This window comes from Fistularia commersonii, chromosome 27 (assembly GCF_037954325.1).
Source record: "Fistularia commersonii isolate RoL2024-O1a breed Wild chromosome 27, RoL_Fcom_v1.0, whole genome shotgun sequence".
In the NCBI taxonomy this organism is placed as follows: Eukaryota; Metazoa; Chordata; class Actinopteri; order Syngnathiformes; family Fistulariidae; genus Fistularia; species Fistularia commersonii.
This window is the reverse complement of record NC_141310.1, coordinates 5,869,699-5,892,699: the sequence shown is the minus strand read 5'-3', so window position 1 is coordinate 5,892,699 and position 23,001 is coordinate 5,869,699. Positions and strand designations below refer to the sequence as shown.

Here is a 23,001-nt window from a genome sequence, read left to right as displayed (position 1 = left end):
CAACCCATCCGTGGCTTCACAGATGGTTGTAAGTATGTTGGTTACTGGAGAAAATAGCAGAGATATAGGGCAATATCTTGTATCTAGTAAGATTGTCCCCTATATGGTTTGTAGACTGGTGACCTGTTTAGGGTGTTCTCCTCCTTTTACCACGCCTCAGCTCTAATTTTCTCCAGCTTCCAGAACGTTATGAGATTGAAACATACTTTACATGGCCCAGATTTCAGAGTGATTTCCATACCTCCAATCAACATGGTACAACTAGTGTCCCTGACTTTTGACAATCAAAGAGCTCTTAATGTTATGTTACTCCTAGGTTTATGTTTTGTCACAGAAAATTCAATCATGGATGTAAACCATGAATAATCATACACTGGTACTCTGTGGGTATTTGCCAATGCAGGTTCATCCTCCGTGTGAAAAAGGGCAAGAAAATAGTCAATTATTCATTAACATGGGCTCACAACCCTTCCTTCATACAGGATTTTGAATGTAAAGGTACCGCTAACACCCCTAGTCACCATGTGAGGAAATATATTCTTGAATTCCAATGCATTTGTGGGAATACTTGAAACATACAATTTAGCAACTCTCAAAACCAAGAAACAAATCCCCACCAGCACATTCTGCTGAGGGGTGGCGTACTAGGTTACCCATGAAGCTAAATTGATGTGAAGATTATCTTCTGTTCATGTATTTCAGTGATCCAGTGTGGGCCTCCTCCCCAAATACATCATGGAAAAGTAGAAGGGACTGACCATTCATGGGGATCTAGTGTCAGCTACGGTTGTTCCCATGGTTACCAATTGTCCATTCCTGCAATCTTAACCTGTGAGGGAAATGGAACGTGGACAGGAGACGTACCACAGTGTCTGCGTGAGTTGATTGGCTTTGGATAGCTGAGATCTGGCAGGGGCTTTAAACAATGGAGATAGCAGATAGTATTTTGGATCTAACTTCATCTGTTGTGTCTCTGAAGCTGCTCTGTGTGGTGATCCAGGGTCCCCTGGAGGTGGATTTAGAGAAGGGAACATCTTCTCCTACGGGTCAGTGGTTTCAATCTTGATCATTCCCTTCTGTCATGTTTGCTACATACAGCTATACTGATATTCAATGCAGGTAGGCAGATAGTCTGTGCAGAAAAGATACATTTTGGGATAACCTATCTAGTAACCATGTATCTGTGGTAACCTGAAAAGGCTAAAGATGTTTTAAGAACTTTATCTTACAAGATACTTTCATTGCACACCAAGGCTCTCTTTCAAAGATGTGCTTTATTAATGTGATGTTATCATTATTATAAATGGTCACACTGAGAATAATGGGATTGTTACAGTCAAGATACAAGTGTTCTACACTGTTGTTGTTGTTTTTGTTATTGATGGTGACATTGTTTAGGGTTACATCCCTACTTTTTAAATGACATTTTATTCATTTATTTGTTATCTGTAAATTGTAGATTTGTACCATGCATACACTTCGTAATGTGAGCCATGTTTGGAGACCTTCATAGTTCCAGCATGACTACAAAACGTTTACCCCTGGCAGTGCAGATAGAAAGATATGAGTATAAGATATTTACCTACTTCTCTGGTCGTCAGTTTGAAAACTGATGACTACAGAAAAGCTTTGGCTGTATAAAATATAGAGGCACAAAACTGATTGTGAATTGTTCTAGAAAATTTCATATATACAGGGTAGCTTGATTCATGTAATCTATAGGAAGGGATAAACGCAGTCCAGGAATTTCACATCAGTTGTTTGTGTCGTGAATGTATACAATATATAAAAATATATGTGTTCTTTTTTCAGGTCAGAAGTCCATTTCTACTGCCATACGCCTTATTTGCTGGTAGGCTCTCCATCAAGAGTCTGTCAAGCTGATGGAATTTGGAGTGACCAACAACCAGCCTGCATTGGTAAATCCAAGAGAAACACCTCCAAGAGAAACAGTTTTAATAATTCCTGTCTTTTCCATATGTTTGTTCTCAAAAATTCATGGCAGTTTACTGACATGAAGATGCATACCTGAAATATATTTCCAGCACTGTAAGCAAGGTCATATGAAATCGATTCAAATATAATTATCTAAACCACACTGCCAGATTTTATCTACTACTAGGTAGATAAAGTCAGAAAAAGACTGAAACATACACAGGCATAAATATCTCAAGCATGTGGCTCACAGGCACAACAATCTAAGATGGCAAGAAAAGCCACATGAAGTGGATTAAAACACCAGGGAATTAAAGAGAAGTTTTTCATAAGCCAAGATTCAAAGGGGTTAATGGAATGGCTTGATTTGGAAAATAAGTCAAACTTTTTTCCACATACCACAGACTACAGTGGTGATGGCATTCTTTCACTAATGTTTGGATATTGGACACAACATAATATAAATAATGGCATGATAAATAACAATGCACTACACATCATCGAGAACTATTGTCTATGGACCATTCAACGGGACATTGCACCATGTGCATTATGATACTTGAAATTTATGGTAAACATAAATATTGCATTTGCTTTTTGTTTTTTTATTATGCTATATAAAATGTTATGATAGTTATCAGTATCTCTGACATCTCCCAACATAAAACTCTGAAAACCTGCATACTGTGCAATTGAGAAACCAAAATATTCCAAACTTGTATGCTGAAAGTATTACATTCCCATCATGATTGGGAGGAACATTTTGTTCCGTTCAGCTGTTATCAACAAATATTTGTGTGAAATCAGATTATTGGTAAATGAGATTATGTCGCCCATATGCATTTTTTTTTTGCATTACCATTACTGTATAGATAGTTGAAGATTTTATCTCATTAGTAGATGAAGTGTGTTTCTCAGATGTCAGCATTTGATTTCTACAAAGATTTTTATCTCAGAAGGCAGCCTTGTTATCTCTTTTAAGACACTTGTTTTTCAGAGTAGAAAGTTTTATAATTACTAGAAAATAAAATCATCATCTAAGAATGGCAAATTGCCTTGTATAAATAGCTGTGCCATCTCTCCACTCAATACCATGCAGAATGAAGGTATGTTACACTATCTTTAACCTGATGATTTACTATGTTTGTTTTTGTGTGTTTGTGTACGTGTGTGTGTTCAGATCCAGCTTTCAACAGCTGTCGAGACCCAGGAACACCAGCATATGGAATCCCAGTCCTGGCCCAAGGCTTTCAGGTCAAATATAATAAAAATATATATATTTAATTAAATATTTATTTATTCATTTATTACAAAAATGTATTCAACATTTTTGATACCTTTTTTCAAAAAAGGATCGTATTTGTACAAATATTACCCATCCACTACATTTATACTATAAGAGCAATTGCTCTCAAAAAATAATTGTTTGTGAAGCATGTTTATGACGTTATGTTAAAACCAGATAAAACATGGAAATTTCCCTGAATTTAGGGGTTGATTTTTAAGCTTTAGGGATGTTGATTTGTATCTTCAAAGTATGCATTTTAAATCAAAATGCTTGATTAAAAACCTAGATTTATTTAAAAAAAAAATTTTTTTTAACGATGCAAGTCTATAAACTTAATTTTTGATAATTAGTATAACCTTGGGTTCAATTTCACAAAAGTTATTTGAACTAATGAAATAAACAAAAAAGCTGCATTATCCAGGTAAATCATCATCTCTATCTTGGATAGGAGGAGTTTTATGTTTTTTTCCTCTTGATGTACACTTTGCTTGGTATATATGTTTCATTCCACAAAGTTCATTGAAGTTATGGGCTTTACATATCTTTACATGAATTTAAGCAAACAGGAAGCTCATTCTACTTTTGAACAAAATTGTAACTTGATTGAATTTTCCATGACAGGTAGAGTGTATCTTTTCAAGAAAATATGATTCTGCAAATGGGAAAGTATCTAAGCCACTGAAAGTTACAGATCTTGAGAAAGTATAAGTAATAAATAATGACCACTGAATATAGAATATTAAAAAAAAGAATTCACACTGTATAGGTTGGGAGTAAGATTTCCTTTAAGTGCCGCAAGAACTACCACATTCTTGGTTCCACCACAAGAACGTGCTTGGAAAATCTGACCTGGAGTGGAACCCAGCCTGAATGTGTTGGTAAGGATGAGCATTTGTTTTTCTTTACTTCAAATTTTAAAGGAAATCATGCATGTATGAAATATACATATATATTTTTTTTTTCCCATTTCTCAGCTCATTCATGCAGGCAACCAGAAACCCCCAGTAATGTAGATGTTAGATCAATGGACCTGCCAACTCTTGGATACACACTGATCTACACTTGTCAAGATGGTTTCTATTTGGCAGGAGGATCAGAGCACAGAACTTGTAAAAGTGATGGGAGATGGTCAGGAAAGCCCCCACTTTGTAAAGGTATTTAAATTCAATCCAGAAGATGCCTCTAGTAGAAAGACTGATCTTGAACTTTAAATTCTGACCATAAGACCATAATGACATTTTAGTAGAATTTACTATTCCGGTGAAAATGTATTATTATTCTTATTCATTCAGTTGAATGTTTGAGTTTCAATGAGCAAAATAATGTATGCATAGAGTCTGACACCAGAAGACTGATATCACATTCACGGATCAAAGTGTTCATTTTCTCATTGCTAGTTAAGGCTCAATTTTAAAAGGCTGGCTCAGACTATAAGCACACTTTGTTGTATCCTAAATACATTGGAGCCAGTCCTTTTCCAATATTACACATATACAGTACATTCATGGCAAAGAAACTAGGTACTTCTAGAGAGAGAGAGAGAGAGAGAGAGAGATCAAACAACTATCACAAATCTTGTTGATTAAAAATTCAGTCATTCAGAAAGCAGGCTTTTATAAAGTTAAAAATACTTTTTAATCTTTTCTCCTGGGAATCAGTTGATTGCTTTCAGTAAACCGCCAGAGCTGAATTTTGTGTCATTTCAGTTGGAGCTAAAGTAAATCCTAAAGGAAGAGGAGATTCAGATGTCCAGAAGAACAAAATTAGGGGTATGTAAAATTTACAATAACAACACACACAAAATCTGTCAATACTGTTCCTTGATTACTGACGCATTATAAATACGGTGATGGCTCTTGAAGTTCATTGGCACCAACTGGCCTTGCATTTCAAGTTAAGGTCGTTTTGCTCAGACAATGTCTGAAATTGCAGGTACAGGTAAGTTGTATGTCTTTGCAAGGTGTTTTGTTTGAGTTTCACAGGATATAGTTAAATAATCAGAGGCAGGTAGGCTCGTTCTAAATAAAAACCAACATGTGCAATGCTTTGTGATATTTTCTCCTTTTGATGTAGGATATATTAAGCAAGAAAAAAATATTTTAACAACAGGAACGAGTTGGAAAAACAACTTTATTTTAATTTAGTTTGAACTGGAGTATTCCTGTATGCAATAACTCAATGTAGCAAGTAGTATTTGGCTAACAAATCACAATTATTAGCTTTCCACATAGCCCCTTTTTGCTTTTGCAAATACATGTACCGTATATGTCGCAGGAGAAAGCCAAAAAAAAAAGCCTAAATGCCATGAAGACATAGTGGTAAGACTTGGGAGTTTCTATTCTCCCTTCGTGGTGGAGCTTCCTCAGGTAGTCAAAAAGCTCTTCTGTGGCAAGGCACCAAGTGTGAACAAAGTATATCCAGTGGTGTTGAAGACACTGGACATTGTGGGAAAACCTACCAGATGTTGTGGAGATTCTACGGTTGTTGTGGTTCCCATGTTTATAAAGGGAGACTGCAGTTTGTGTTCTAGCAACAGGGGATCTCTCTGCCTGGCCTCCTGGGGAAAGCTTATGCCAGGGTACTGGAAAGGAGACCTGGGCCAATTTTCAAGCCTCTAATTCAGGAGGAACAATGTGGATTGTGTCCAGGTCGTAGAACAGTGCACCAGCTCTTCACTATTACAGGGCTCCTGGAGGGTTTGTGGCAGTACAGTCATCCTGTGTACCAGAGCTTTATGGGATTGGAAAAAGCAGCCAGCCGTGTCCCAAAGAGTGCTGTGTGGTGGTTGCTGCAAGACCATGGGGTATCAGGGTTGTTGTTAGGAGCCATCTGGTCTTTCTACAAATGCTGTGGGAGCTCCATCTGCATTCTGAACAAATGTCTCCAGTGGTTGTTGAGTCAGGGCTGCTCTTTGTAACCAGTTGCTTTTATGCTTTTCACAGATAAACATTTCATGTCAACCTCACCACCATTAATTATTTTAGTGTCTCTTAAATGAGTGAGGGTACATTGGGGCATTGACTTGACGGACTTAATCCGCTGCTTGGATGTATCGGTCTGTTGTGGTAAAGAAGGAGCTGAACCAGTTTAAAGTTTAATAGTTCTATTAATGTTCCAACTCTCACCTATGGTGATGTGCCCTGGGTAAAGACTGAAAAATCAAGGTCTTCAATTCAAGCAGCTGAAATGGGTTTTCCTCCACTGCAGGGTAGCTGGCTGATAGGGTGAGGAGCACAAATGTCTCGGGGGTGGGGGGTGCTTGGCACAGAGTCACAGCTTCCCAGCATTGAAAGAAGCCTCCTTTTAAAGGTATTCTGGGCATGTCCACCCAGAAGGAGGTGGAGGAATTATCTGTCCTGGGAACGGATTGTGGTCCCCCAATGAGCAAAGGTGTGACTGGGGGAAAGAGACACCCGGGTCAATCTACTCAATCTGCTGTCACTGCAACCTGGTCACTGATAAGCAGTACCAGATAAATAATGATGACCAATGATGGCGATGATGGTTTGTAATTATGCCCCTTCTTTAAAAAAATCCTAGTTGCTTGGTGATAGCAACAAACATGCCACCATATTGATAGCAAGAGCTCGGCAGAAAATTATTTGTTGGTCAATTAAAGTGTATGTATTTTTTTTTGTTTGTGAATAATCCAAATTAGTAGCAGCAGATATACACACATATATATACATATGTATACATATATAAAAGCTTGAAATTGACTTTTGTCTCTTTCTGTTTTGCAGTTCCTGTGGATGTCTTTGCTCCAAACTCAGAGTGGAGAGGTTTCTATGAGTATTTAGGGAAGAGACAGGCCACCACATTCACAGTGACTGGGTTCAATGCCACCAGTGGCCGAGTTAACGTCACTTTATTGGAGACCACAGGGGTATCAATCAGACTCTCAGGTATAAAAAAATGTCACTAAACATTAACATATGGTAAACTATAACATTTAACCGTTCATTTAAACATTTAAAGTTTAGCTCTTTAAAGAAGATGGCCACTAATAAATTGTCACAAGTGTGTGAAATAGAAAAGAAAATGATTGAAAAATAAACCCTGATGGATCGCAAGATGTTTAAGTTCTTTTTTTAAATGTATTCATATTTTTGAGAAAATTGATATCAAAACTGGAAGTGTGCTGTGTATGATTTCAGTGATTTTAAAGACCATCACATTCCAGAAGCTGAAAATTAATTTTAAATTCACTGTGAATAAAATGAGAGGGTGTAAATACACAGTGAGCTAAAAGAACCAACATTTATTCACACATCAACATACAATCCCAATACCTGTGTTTAAAATTGTGTAATTGGTGTTATTTCAGTTATCTTAGCAAGACTTTTATTAGACATTTTGTCTTGGTTTGTCTAAAGCCATATCATATTCATAGAAAAAAAACACTTCTTTAATGCTTTCTTGACAATATTTAGATAATTTTCTGGAGCAATATGATTAAATGTGGAATGATTTTAATGATTAATTTATCTTTTCTGTTAATGTAGGTGAATTAGGAGCCCTACTTTCTTGCAGTATCGTAAAATACAACTGGACAAATGACAACAGATTATATCCTCTTCCAGTTGTCAGTGAGAGACAGAAAGAGACTCCAAACATCTCATGAATGTTTATTTCTTTATTTATTGAAAAATGGTATAAGGTTCTCCCAGAACTGAAAATCTTTGAGAAATCTCACAATCGATAGTGTAGCTCGATCCCGAAATCTTTTTTTTTCTACTAGGAAGAGTCTCTCTCTCTCTCTTACTTCAGGTATAGGCTTGACAGTATATGTATGCACGTGTGTGTATATATCTTATGTTTAATTTTGTTTCTGTGAAATTTCTACCATATGGGCTTGTCATTATGAACAAACTATGAGCTGGAATGATAATTAACCAAGTCATAAAATATTGCTGAAAAGCAAATGTCAATCTTCAAAGGGTTATACTGTGTGTCATGTGGAAGGTAAAGGAAAAAGGAGTATGAAAATTTCAAAATGTCAAGGTGTTTCATTGTCTCAGTTTACCAGTCAAACTGTCTTTCTTTCTGTCAGCCCCTGCTGGACCATCTGGCCCTGTTCAGATGGGGCATTTACATACTTCTTAAGCGATCCAATCACAAAGCGGAGAGCTCTGACAATATCGGATAACATGTCATCATGACACATCTCTGGGGACTGCATGTGGTCAAATCTTACACAACTGTTCAATATGCAAATTAAGACAAATACCTCTTTTCACAGTGTGAAAAATGTTGGTTTTAACTGATGTGAGGCAACAAAGCTCAACTGGAAATTAATAGAAGAAGCAGGCGTTAAATTAAAACAGACAGGTCTATTCCTAGGTGTCTTCCAGGCAAGCTTAATCACCAAAGAAGTTTGAAGAACTCTAATGTCTGTGCATTGTGAAATGTCCAGGTGCCAATTTACAATAATAATATGAAACAATCATGACATAGTTAGAAGGGTATTTTAATTAGCCACATGCTTGTAGTTTTGTCATGAACCACATGTAACCAACTTGTAACACAATCCAAATGATTACTATGATAATAAAATCCAAACACAATTATCAATCAGTCCTGGAGACCTTCCCTGAAGGAAATATTAATCACTGTAGATGAGAAGCATTAAGCACCATCAGTAAGAGTGCAATAACAGTTGTGAGTGCAACAATGAACTCCTGCCACACAGCCACTACTTAAAGTATTGGGACAGAGTGAGGATAAAGATTGCATCGCAATTTATGCAAACAAAGTAAAGCCCTTTTTTATAATCAATTCTCCTTTTTCTACTTGAAACCCAACATGGGGAACCTTCTTTCAGTCTTCATTTCAAATTGAAAGATTACGGGTTTTGAACTGTTGCATACAATGCATGATGCTCCAGTTCCAAAAATATTGACTATCTGCAATAATGTGTAAACAGATGAACAAAAGAGGTGCAAATAAGCCCAGAGCTTCATATCCAGCCAGTAAATTTAAAATCAAAAAGAATGTGAACATACAGAAAAACAAATCTATAAAAAAGTATAAAGAGCAGTTGTTTTGAAACATGTAAATTGTGTTTGGAGTTACCCAGGGATACATTAAAAACATTATACATGCTAGCATTATTTTTTTTTGGTAAATTCTATATATCTACAGCTTTGATCGATATCATGTTTATAGGTTTATATTCCCATAACAATATATGCAGGGACAAAATAGCTATATAACCAGTTGCGGCCACCATCACATATCTAATCAAGGATAATCGTATAAGGAGCAGGGAGAGGGTATCAGAATGTGCTGATCCATGAGATCATTCAGGGATGTTGACGTATTATTTACAGAAAACATTTAACAGCATTAGTTACAAGCTTTAGTTACATGCTGGAGCTTCCCGTCTTTGTCTGAATCGACTCCATGCAGACCAGACTAAGACTGTTTTGTTATACAATCCCTGCTTTTACAGCTTTCCATTTGTGATTGTATCTCCCTGCACAAAGGGTTATACCAGAGATGAAAAAAGCTTATTCTTCATTACAGACCTTATTTTTCCAGCAAGTTGCAAGAGGTGTTTTAATGTTTCTTTGGGGAAAATGAAACAATTTTAATATTATGAGTGTGACAATCACATTTAACACCTCTTGTGTGACCTGTGGGAACTCTTCTAGGAACCTACAAGACGGAGGAAAACCAATTGCTGCTGAAGGTGTATCAGGTTAAAGGGCCAACAGAGCACTACTACAGCAAATTTAAAAATGATAACTGGGCAATGGATGGATTTGTGAGTCAAGTCTATTATTTTCCTTTCCACTCTAGTATTATTATTATTGTTGTTGTTGCTCTTGCTCTTGCTGTTGTAGCTGCTGTTGTTTTATTATTATATTATTATTATTATTTTCATTGTTATATAATATAATTATATTAATTTATTAATCTAATGTCATTTGTTTGTGTTAAAGGTTTGTCATCCAAATGAGTCACATGTATTTATTGTCATGATCACTACCAGGTGGTCTCTTGAAAAGTTTGTATTTCTTGATTTGCAGCATATTTCTTCAATCCCTGATCTGTTTTTTAGGTTACTGCAGAATCCGACCAGAAAACTTTCGTCTACCAGGGTCACATTCACAGCAAAGACTTTGGCAAGTTTCACCTGACTAGGCAAGGTAGGTCTTTTTTTAACCACAGCTCATATTATCATTATAAACACTGGAAGAGGGGAATCAACAAAGAAAATAAAATTCTTATTTATTACTAGATAAGGATGTTGATTACATCTAATGCAAGTTAAATGTTTTCTCATTTCAGCATATTATTTTGACTGGGGTGTAGGAATAACCTACTAGTATACCATCTTCATAAAATGATGCAGTCTGTGCGTATTCATTAAGGTGTGTGGGGGTGTTTTGTGTCTCTATTTTAAGGCCCTGTAACCATGGTAGTGGACCCATCCAATCCATATACAAACAGCAGCTCTGTAGCAGCAGCCATCTTAGTTCCTTTCTTTGCCCTCATCCTGTCTGGATTCGCCTTCTACCTCTACAAGCACAGGTGAATGAATACTCGCTTTAAAAGGCACTGTCAAAAATTAGACAACCATCTGATTACAAATACAAAGCGAATGTCTGCTTTGCTTATTTTTTCTCTGGAAAGTCATTTAATGCACTCCGTAGATGCCACATAAAAAGAGATATATAGTATTTGCTGGCTAAACAGTCCCTAATTAGAATATGGTGGCACGCCAGCACAAAGTAAATCAAGCAGACTCAGAGAGAGACCGAGAGCTTGGATTTTTGTCATTCCTGCATCTTTCATACCCTACAACCGCAGACAGTGTCTTTCTTTGAAAAGCAAACAAGCAGCAAACATGAACAAGGACCATATTTCAGTAAAGTGCTTGTCAGTGTCAGTTTAGGACCAATAAACAAGTAAACCAAACTTAACTCAAACTGTCCCATGTCTCACCAACAAGCACTACTACTAGAACCTCAATCAAAAACATGGTTAGAGCATTAATAAAAGATGAATATTATCTGTTGGTTTGTGTTTTTGTAAATGTTGACTACAAAGACATAAATTCAAGCATGGCACACCTAACACTCGCAGGCAGACCCCATCGGCTCCGAAAAATACTCAGGTACCCTAACACAAGATGATTTCCAACACTTGAAATTGCTGAATTCCATTAGATAATAAAAAATACAATTCATATTCAGATCCAATGGTTTTCTGACACCAATATGTAATTAAAATGAAAACAGAGAATATATATGTTTCAAATCCAGCTGATACCAGTATCCCTGGTGAAATGTAATATTGGCATTGGCATTATACTGCTGTAAAGCTGAGTATGGGTTATGTAAATGTCACTGCCTACACTTTGAGTCAGGTAGCTGCTCATTTTAAGTGTTATAGGCTTTATAAACTGGTTTTATTCCTAAGCTGCATTATATTTAACACGAACATGTTTACAATTTCTGTCCATTATATATAATTTTCTATAAGTATATGGCGTCTTCAAAAGGATCATTTTAAGGTCTGCCTGTAGAAATCTTTATTTCATGATAATTCTTTGCATCACAAAATGGAAATCATGCATTATTGTAGCATCGTAAGTCAGAGAATATGGATTAACTGTCTACATACATAACTGTCTACTATATGCAAAGTAATTATGAGACAGGTTTACTTTGATTAGCTCACAGACAAAAGATTCATTGTTGTGTGTGTGTGTGTGTGTGTGTGTGTGTGTGTGTGTGTGTGTGTGTGTGTGTGTCACTGGTGCTTCGTAGAGATGTTTAACAGCTGACAGAAGCAAAAGGATGAATTATCTAGTGCTCCTTTTAAGCAAAATGCTTTTAAGGTAAAGAAATGGGATATTTTTTAATGGCCAAATCAATCAATTGATCTCTGAAAAACAGCTGCAATGAGAATGAGACCAAGCACCAACCTGAGGTTGCTGTGTAAATGCCTTGGCTAAGTATTTCATTGTAGAAGATTCACTGTTCAGTGGTGGCACTGGGTCCTGAACCTCAGGACTGACTGGAGATATTCATGCAATTTTTTTGAAAAATAAGTGAAGAGAAATTCAGCCCAGTAGTGAAGAATGTTGCTTTCCAACTTTCTGCATTTAAATTCTGCAGAATTACAGATAATACCTGTACTCAATTGACAATATTTGCACTTTCCTGCAGTGTCTGATAGACGTTTTTATATTCAAAGTATTCACCTCTTTTACGTTGGTCTCCCTTCTGTGTACTTTTACTCCCTTTCAGTCAACACTGTTGTGTACAGCGTGTACTAGTTTGACTGAGATTATACTTCCACACAAACATGAGAACACTTCAGATCCCAACCCTAGTGTGTCAGGTCATAGTATGCAATGTTAGCTGATGTATATTAAAGCTAATGGTTGTATGCAGGACATTGTCTGCTGACACAGATGACAATGAGAGGCCAAAAGACACCTGGGGGCCTGGTGGCAGGTAAGACTGACACCTGTCATCCACCTGGTTTCGAGGTGCAACCAGACATCCGCCCGCCGCCACATCCTCCGTCAACTTTGTCATCCCTTGTTTTGAGTTTCTTAATGCTGTGTAGTATGGCTGCACAATTGACAAAATCTCAACAGAAAATGTCTGTGAAGATAAATCAAGAAAGGGCATTTTTTTGGTACCTAATGTTTTCAATGTGAACAGGGTTGAGTGAAAGGGTTCACAAAAGCACTCTTACACGCGCCGGTAAAAGTTAAAGCTACTGTATAAACAACTGTGGTATTTTATAAAGTGCAGCCCTACTGCATCAAAGCAGCGATCATCTGATGTTTGGGGGAAGACATTTCGATTTCTATTTTGCCAATGATCTCATTGTCATCTCTCTGTCAGCATGATGCCATCAAGTACATAATTAGTATGACATGGCAAACCTAGCCAACGCAGTCAAGCAATGTGTGGTCTTATTGTGTATTTTTGTTGCTTTTGCAAATTTGACTTTTCAACTACAATAAAAATGCAATCCAACTAACATGGAAGCCTACAAAATAGTGAGGTAGAAAAAAAGATGAGAGAGCAGACAAGACTTCTGCATTTGCTTGTATGTCAGTACAATGCTGCCCAAGTGATCATGTGTGCCAGTTTTCATTTAACCAGTAAAATGCAAGTACTACCCTACAGCCACAGCCAGAAACTAGTGCAGTGATTTGAACCATAGCCACACAGGGGAGGTCTTCCTGGTGTGTTGGTGTCTGTGCAGTTTTGTAAAGTAATGGGTTGAGCATGTAGGGTAGGCTTCATGGATCCCTAGGGCTGGATTTCTAACAGTGTGTACACATTCACACACATACACACTCTTAATGAGGTCAGAGTCAAACAGCATTTCAGCTGCAGCACTCCTCCCTGCTAATAGTTCCACAGGGTTTGGGAAGAAAGTGATTATATCTAACTGGATTAGAGGATCTGATTATCCGAAAATGTAATCTGCAACAAACAGACAAATAAGGAGGAGGTAGTAATTTTTCACTGCATATCTGTTCAATGGCCTGCAGTAAGTTTCTTCAAATCCTCATCCAGGCAGATAAAGTTAAATGCACTCTTCAACCAAAACCAGTCGATTCCAATAGCAGGATTATGTAGAGATTTGTGTATCCAGCACACTTACATTTGAGCAGCAGCTTGGCAAAAGGTGGATGAACCATAGAAACACACTGTGGTTCCTTGCCTTTCGCAGATTTTGACCAGAAAGTTGCCCTTGGTACCTTTAATAAATGTCGATCTTTCCAACTGACAGTTCAAAAAAAATAGCTGAAAGGATGTAGAGGACTTGTTTGAGTGTTTTAGTTATCTATCTGCAAGTCTTTTGCTTTTTACAGAATATATACATTTTTGTCAAGTCTTAGCCGATTGAGAGCCAGGTAAGTTTTATTGTAAAGAAGGCAGTGACTTTTAGTCAATGAAAAGTGCTTTTTTTCAGTTCATTTAAAGCAAAAAATACATCACATATTTCATATTTGGAATGTATTGGGTCTTTTATGCACTTGCAAAGCCCCATCAGTAAAACCACACATACAGTAAAAACTCTATACAAAACATATAACATCTAGAACAAATGACTCCATATTATAAAGTTGGAAAAACATAAATTTGACATAAATTTTGCAGAAATTGTAATTCATCCTAACTAGGTATATTGACCTGATCTAGGGTCAAATCAGATTTTTTTTTTTTTAACAGCCACTCGAGTATGTGACACATGAAGATTGATGTTCTTTCATAACCAAATATAAGCGACCAGTGCCCATGGTTTCAAAACATCAAAGTGCATGAATTGCTGTAATTATAATACACTGTTCTTTTTCAGAGCCGTGAATACTCATTGTGAACATATGTATATCTAACTAAACTATCACCTCTTTTTATTTTGCAGGACACGTCCTAAGGTCCAGTTCAATGGTTATGTCGGCCATGAAAGCACCAATGGTCAAGCATCATTTGAAAATCCAATGTATGACACCAACATGAAGCCCACTGAGGCTAAAGCAGTTCGATTTGATACCACACTCAACACAGTCTGCACGGTGGTATAGTCAAACATGCCCACCACTATCTAACCCAGGCTGTAGCTCAACCTTGCTGTTGCTGCAGTAAGGTTTTACCAACAAGACAAATGAAATCTTTTATGACTCGAGCAGTCTGTGTTGTGGCATGATAGACATCTGTCAGCATAATTAGCTCAGTTATGCAGTTCTGCTCCACCTCCTACTTGAACTAATATGTGTTTCTCTGAAAGAACAAAAACATTTTATAAATGATACACGAGGGAGAGGATAGTGAAAATAATTTGGTAAAATGAAGCTCATTACAGGAGGGCAGTTTTGGGGCCAAGATTGCTCACTGTCTTGCTTCAGTTGTTGAGGAGACCACATAAAGATGGTATTAATATTGAAACTTCTGAGACCAACTAATATATTGACCCGTGATCGTCCTATGTCAGACCAGCCCAATCGTAGGACAGACTTCGTAGTCTGACCGTAGACTAGAATCGACTGGCCCGCTAATGATTTCCTACAACAAAAATAACAATCGAAACCAATCTAATCTCATATCCACTTGCCAAAGTTGCACAGTGGTTTAGTCTTGCTAATTTCCCCTCCTGCAGGCAAACTTGGGTTTGCTTTTAAGTGAAGTGTTAACCTTAGGGGAGGCACATAGACTAATCCACCTTTCCACTCCTCCTGGATATAAGCAATCTACATCAACACCACAACTTCATTGGTGCAGGAGCGAAAAACCACACTAGACTCCATGCTGATCTTGAAAGGACTGACAGTTCACAGAGCTCGATAAGCTAGATTCTCATATTGAATGTAGAGTGCTGTGAAGTTCCCAAGTGATTGCTGTTATGCAGTTACAGTTTCAACCAGATGAATTCATTGCAAACTAATGAAACTCCAGGCAATATTGCACCCAAATATTTGGGTTGAATTAGGAGTGATGGATTAGTGGGAGATGCCGGGTCAAGTGGGAAGCAGAACATTTTGAAGATTTAGCTTGTTTGTGATCCTGAAATGGCTTAAGTTTAATATTGAAGGGCAATCAGAAAAGTAAGTTATTAAAGTTAGTCTTGAACTTCCGCCACTTGATATATTGCCTTTTATGACTATGTCAAAGTGTTTGGCCAAACCATACCAAATCAGAATTACATTTTCCAAGTGGAAGAACCTTTCAGCTCTTTCTTGATGCATGTTTGACATTTTCAATTATTCTACTGTCACAACATATAATAAGTCCAATACACAGTAATAAACCCTTGCACAAGGCATACTGTGCTGAACTACCAGGCTTTTGTGATGCCAGGCTGTTTAAACAACCCACTGCTTTTCAGTGGCCTGTCTAACACAATCAAACAGTCAGTCAAGTGATTCTTGTTCTCTGAGTAACCAGGATTCTGTGCTTGGTGGCTGAGCAAGAGGAAGCCTTGGGGCAAAAACCTGTCAGGATCCTCGGCTGCAGCAATCAGTTGTGGCCAAATCCAGGAAAAGTCTCCGTGGCTTTGGATGAAAATATTAGTCAAGTGATGATTGACTTTTTCTACAGAATGCTGTCCACAAAATCAGAAGCAAATGAAAAGACAGAATGACAGACAATTAGACAAATGGACACAGACCAATGGACAGAGGGACACCTCTGCCGATCTGCTAGAAAAGAGAGACAATTACAGATTGCTATGGAAACAGAGGCAAATTGTCTCTCGCTGTCTCTACTGGCATTTTTCTTCAGTGAAGATATTGATGAACAGACTCTATGTTCAATTCCCAGTGGCCCCGTGGAACTTCCCAAAACACTGCTGCTGGGGACCCCAAAATATAAACTTTATATAAACTCTTAAATCGCACAAATTTTGCACTAGTGTGTTTTTCTGACTGGGTAATGAAGAAAATATGAATACTTTTTGGGTCTGACATGGGTTTGAAAAATGAATAATTAAAAAGAGAATTTTATTCAAATCTTCTATCTTTAAAAAAGATGAAAAATGACAAAATACAGGGTTACAGAGTGTTTGTATATACACATTTATATTCCACACTCTGAGTCAGCAGAAAGTGTGACCACATGCTATATTGTTGTTTATTTTGTTACCATGACAAAATGCTAGCAAACCAGAAAGTTGGAATAAGATTACCTGTGGACCTCTGGCCTTCTAGTGTGTCATAACGGCACCATGCTCTGACATTCTCAGAAAAGTGTCTGTTTCTGAAAGCTCATACTAAACTCTTAATACTAGTACAAAACCGCACAGTGTCGAAGTGTTATTTACAGGCATTCAACTCTTTCCCTTTCCAAGTAACTGTGCTCTTTTGCTATCTAATTCGTACACAGTGTGATGTTTTAGCTAAAATAAGTGGGCTCACTCTTTTCAGTTGGTTATTTGTTGTCGGTGTGAGCTTTCAGGAACAGCTTTTGACGTTCTCTAACAGCCTTTAAAAAGATGTGTTGTAAATTTCCCCCGACCACTCTCTCTCTCTCTCATGCATCTCGCATTTTATATATAGTGATTTCAACACACCTTTTTAAAGACGACACAGCAAATGTGTGACCTGTTTTAGATTTTGTCATTGGAAGTAAAGGACAAACAGACATGAAGACAACATGCACAATTATTGCTGTCAATAGTTTATCACCCCCTGAACCCTTCCATTGTTAGAGAAATACCTCGTGTGCAGAGAATAAGTTGCATCCTGCTTATCAATGCTGGAACTTCACTGCAACAAATACACAAGCTTAGCAAGTGTTACCATGCATTCGGCTGGTCTTTTAGGAAAAATGGTTTAATGAACATGCAAACTTTTGCAGAATCCAAGAACACCCACTGGCTTAAATCGCTTGTTATTTCTTGCAGTGTTCTCTGAAAATAGTTTTATTTTTTTGAAAGATGCTGCGTTTGAATGAATCACAAATGTAATTGCTTTCAATGTCTCTCTCAGTGTCTTCAGGCTTGTTTCCTGGTTTTCTCAAACACACAACATTCTCACTTTTTGTTTACATTTCAGGCATTTTATTCAACCCATATTGTCTCTTTTGACCCCATCGACTTTTCATTCACTCAAATTCCACTCATTCTCCTTCAACATCATCATCACACATTTATAAACAATAAATTTCAGATCCACTCATTCATGTATAGTATTACTTCTTATTGTAAGCATTGTAACTTATACATGATTCCTTTCTATTTGATATTACAATTATAACTAAAGGCAAAGACATGAATAGCAAAGGATCTTCCTTGAATTCAAATATACAACCAAAAAGATAACATTTTGAATGAGAATATTAATTATGAAATAATATGAACAAATTATTAAGTGCATCATTAGTTCTATTTAGGCAGTATCTCCATTTGAATTTAAATCCCCTCCAAAGCTGCATGTTCTAATAGACACTTCCCAAACAAGAGTGCATACACCAGCAGGAGGCCTAGAGTCAAAGATATGCAGATGTGTGTATGCAAAATATTGTACTGGAAATGTTTAGAAAGTGTTAAAGTGAAAGAATGCACACATTCACATTTCACCACAGGAATCAGCAGGACTCCGTCTTGCATGTCTTCATTTTCTATTTCTTAAGTGTACCCAGTAACTCGATTAAATTGATCTAATTAAACATTTTGAGATATTAAATGGAGCAAAGAGGGTATTATAAAGCCAGTATTGTTTCCATGGGTAAAATCTAAGAGTGACATCTAATTTTTGATTGTTAATGACAGAGATTAACTCCTGGTGTGCCTCAACAGCAATTGACTCTCCGTTTTCAATACACAGGCTGTAACACAATCCCCAGCCTACAGCAGAAATCTAAAGTCATTACAATATCTATCGTAGCTCATACGGGTGTCAAATTAGCTTGATGTTTTGCCAGAACTGATATCTCTTCCATTTCAAGGAAGAGAGTTGGGCTTTCTCACAAATTAACTCCTTAAATCCCACAGTAATAATCCGTGCACCGAATGACACCTACCTAATCCGATTCCAAGTTGCAGCTTTTACGGTTTGCATTCACACAGGGAGGACATAGATTAGGATTTTAGGATTAGGGTAACTTTGCCCCTTTTCAGATTATTTCTAAGTCAATGTAATCATTCTATTACAAATCAGACTAGCATATAGTATCATTATTTATTAATATCACAGTAAGGTGCTTCTCCATGGGATTGGTTATACTGTATGCTACTTTATAAACTTAACTATATTAACATTTTTAAGTATAGAACCACCTTTATCAGTGTCATAAAATAATTGGAGGTTATTTAATGAATTGAAATGGGGCTAATAGAAGAAGGAAGAAACGTTCAACGTTCATGTAATTCATGTAAACGTTCAACGTTCATGTAGCTGACTATTCTAATGTGAATAACATAAGAGATCTATACAGTTCACATGCCACCTTTGTGCCAATGCCAGTAAAACATACATGTATACTGAATCTTTGTTTAATGTCATTTAAAAAAGAAAATGTTGTGCAATAATATTATTGAGCCAGTTAAAGCTGCGTTTGTTTGAATACCAAAAGGACACTGTTGAGGATGAGCACAGATTGGTGCAGTTACTTTTTTTTTAATAGATGCACAGTATTCTGCCTTAGATGACCAATCTCTCCTATGGCACAGCTTGAGCATTCCAATATTGTTTTCTTGATGATTGTCTTTTGTTTTCGAGTGTAGCATAGAAGCTTCAACGTCTAACCTTCCTTTGACATTGTCAGCAGGCCCTGCTTTTAAGCAGCTGGCTTCACGTGAGAATAAAAAAGTACATTTAAATTAAGGGGCCCCAGATACTGTTGTTTTACAGAAAGTAAAAGCTAAAATGGTGAATATCATACATTACAGCTGATTGTTACCGGGGAGGATATTCTGCATTCCACCAGGACTTAAAGAATAATACATTAATTGCAGATAAGACATACATTTCATCAAACAGGAATCTGAGAACCAGTTAAGCATAAATGCAAATACCAAGGGAGGTCTGCATATTGCTGTCACTTTACCTTTAACTGTGGGAACCGTCAATCCTGTGAAAATGAATTGACATCTGTGTCTATGTAGGGCTTAGCAGCCTTATCGAACGTCATATGGATCTAATCTGCTCTAGAATCTAATTACTAGAAGGAAATTCGACCCTCCTCTCTCTTTGTCACTATACTATTTGGAAATAATAGTTGTCGGTCCCACACCCAGTACTGCCAGCGAGCTATTTACAATTAATTGCTTCTATAGATGAAATTTTATTATAATGTTACTACACTTTTCAATACTACAACTGGGACAAGTGTCTTAAATGTCTTATGCCACAAATCCAGTGTTGGAGGTTGAAGGGAATCTAAAATCTGCTATATCTGAATTTATCATACATTGACTCCATTCTCACTTCACTCTACAGTATGAGGGATGACTCATTACATTTTGCCAAATCACAGCTTGTCATCTCGGAGGCCAAACATGAGAGCTGTACGCACATGGTAAATTAAGAGGATAGACTCTCCTGCATCTCACATATGAACATGCAGAAAATGTCACAAAGATCTGTTCATAAATCGCAGGTTGTTTCCATTTTCATCATTGTTGCTTTGAGTATCACAATCCCCACCTCCACTGTCATCATCATCATCACCATCATCTGTCGCTTCTCACCATCATCATGTGCTGCTGAACTTGAAGTAGGTGCAAAAGAAAACATTTTTGTACAGAAATCTATTTTTTATGGAGAGTTTGTAAAAAAAAGAGAAAAAACTAAGCAAATTATTACACATGATGTTCTTTTTATCATAATGATGTAGGTACTACAAAATCTTGTTACTTAAAGTAAATGTTTTTACTGTTATCCACCATGTAAAAATCTATGGTACAAACTGAGTATCGGATATCAAAATATCATGATCTCTTTTGCCCATTACTGTTGCTTTTACACAAGAATGGGAAATCCTGCGGAGGTGAGGGGGGTCTCTTTGGATCACTCTCACACACGCGTTCACAGGAAAGGATATGTCATTTCCAATTCCTCTGCAGCTTCATATTGACACGATCTCTATGTATTTAGAACATTTTTTAAATACTGCTTCATGGAAAAATTTAATCTGTAAAGAAGAAATTTGTAATTCAGCTTCATTAAAATATATATCTACATGCGGTAGTTTGGATTATTTATATGTGCTGCAAATCACCGTTCTAAAAGATAATTTACTCTTAAGTATCACGCTGTATTGTCATATTATCAGTGAGTTGGATTCCACAATGGGTTGATAATGACAAGTCCTGGACACTGTTCTTGTGTAACAGCAGCTCTGTTTGGCTGATCCGAATATTTACTGGGGGCAGAGGGGTGGCGGCTTCCACATGTGCAAAAGAATTTTGATGACGCTACTTTATTGGTCCAAAACACAACCTCATGTCTTCTGACATGATGGATTTATGAAGTCAAAAGATGGAATAGTGGTCCTTCTAAAAAAGACAATCCGGGTTTCCAGTTGAAAATCAAATTGCTGTGAATTTAGTCTTGAGCACCGGCAAATCTAAAATATGTTTTGAGAGCTACCGTCATGATTGGTAATATATTCTTCTCAAGTTTTGAGGTTTATGGAGGTTATTGCTATTAACCCATGAAATTTCAAAAGAAATAATGACGGATTATATCGAATGAAACAACAGCCACTGTATGTGAATGCAGCCTCATAACCTGTCGTTAAAAAGACTCAGTTTATCTACTGTATCTGCTATTTTGAAAACAAATTTGAGAATAAATTTTTTTATACAACAATCTCCCCTCGTGTACCTGTTTGTTAACTGCCATACTGGATCCTGACAGTTCCTGGAAGCGTGCTTTGTTTTGTAGGGTATGTTAAATTACATATTGTACCACGAAGCGTGATGGGATCACAGCGGATCAAACCTGAAATTCCCTGCAGATGCTCCTCTGTCTGGAATTTGCATGATTGCACTGTTTTTGTTTTTTTCAAGTATTTCTTTCCATACCGTGAATATGATTTAGAGCAGCTTAATTGAAACAGTAACCTGCAACTGAAGACCACATGTGAGGTTTGGCCCTGCCGAAGCAGAGCTCCACGAAAGACAGACAACAACATTTCCAATTTCTGAGATAATTCATAACAGGAAAGTTTCTAGCATCAGAGAGCACAGACCAGAAAAGTAATTAACTCAACTTCTGTTGTTATTCACTTTCAGACAAGTTTTGTGATATTGAATTCACATTTAAAACAATGTTTATTCAGATAATTTCACTTAGGAGTCCATTAATACTGTGACAAAAATGTATCAGGATGTCCCATGAAGAACTTGTTTGTGTCTGCAGTCTGCATTATGAACAAGCAATGAAAGTTAACACACATTTGCAGTTTGATTAGCAACGTCTAGAATTCAGCGCTATTCATTCACTGTTTGGGGAACTACCTTGACACAGGAGTGTACATTTTGGACTTTCATCCGTTGACTCACACAGATCAGTGTTTTTTCATGCCAATGAAGCAATTTCAGGTTTCAAATAACGTACTGTTGTCTCTCTGGAGTAGTGGAATTGAACCAGCAGTCTTCTATTTATAGCCACCCTATACTTGAGCCACACTGTAAATGTTACAAATGAAGTTGTTGACATTTAAGATGTTTTTAGGAAAATGAAAATGAAAGTATCAAAGTGGAACAAAATATTATTTAGGATGCTACTATGATCAAACCAGTAAAATGCAGCCTCAAGGGGACACAAGCCTGTGTCTCTCCCAGCCTGTCCCAAATCCAGAAAAATGCAAAGAGTTGCATCAGGAAGGGCCCGAAATGTAAAACTTGTGCCAAAACCAAGTATGCAAATCGAACTTATGAATCACATACCTGATCCTTCAAAGCTCAAGTTAACAACAAACATCATTGGTTCCGATAACCTAGAGCAAGGGTTGGCAACCCACGGCTCCGGAGCTGCATGCAGCTCTTTGATCCGTCTGATGCAGCTCCCTGTAGCTTTTGAAAGTAATCAAGTATTTAATTAAATTGTATTTTATTAACTTCATTCATTTTTAAAATGTAATTTTAAATTTGAAGATATACATATATATGCAATATAACTGTTCTTGCTCAATTCCAGGTAAATAAAACAACAAAATTCATTGCACCACGAACCACACCCACATCTTTCCCTGCAACCCCAAAATCAGACAGAAAACAAGCATCAATATAATCCCCAACATTCTTGACTTGCTACAATATTTTTGTCACTCTGAATAAACGAATGTATGCGC

General features: G+C 37.0%; 1 protein-coding gene across 1 annotated transcript in view; it reads left to right on the top strand.

Moving 5' to 3' along the window:
* Positions 1 to 21,481, top strand: part of csmd1b (CUB and Sushi multiple domains 1b) — a 283,651-nt gene extending 262,170 nt beyond the window's left edge. Inside the window, exons 64-76 of the mRNA XM_086174557.1 lie at positions 703 to 876; positions 980 to 1,046; positions 1,813 to 1,919; positions 3,116 to 3,189; positions 3,990 to 4,101; positions 4,198 to 4,377; positions 4,930 to 4,992; positions 6,967 to 7,128; positions 9,880 to 9,992; positions 10,290 to 10,377; positions 10,636 to 10,762; positions 12,634 to 12,696; positions 14,633 to 21,481. Coding sequence (XP_086030683.1) covers positions 703 to 876; positions 980 to 1,046; positions 1,813 to 1,919; positions 3,116 to 3,189; positions 3,990 to 4,101; positions 4,198 to 4,377; positions 4,930 to 4,992; positions 6,967 to 7,128; positions 9,880 to 9,992; positions 10,290 to 10,377; positions 10,636 to 10,762; positions 12,634 to 12,696; positions 14,633 to 14,792 — 1,490 coding nt within the window. The 3' untranslated portion in view covers positions 14,793 to 21,481. The remainder of the gene's footprint in view (positions 1 to 702; positions 877 to 979; positions 1,047 to 1,812; positions 1,920 to 3,115; positions 3,190 to 3,989; positions 4,102 to 4,197; positions 4,378 to 4,929; positions 4,993 to 6,966; positions 7,129 to 9,879; positions 9,993 to 10,289; positions 10,378 to 10,635; positions 10,763 to 12,633; positions 12,697 to 14,632) is intronic.
* The last annotated feature ends 1,520 nt before the right edge of the window (positions 21,482 to 23,001 follow it).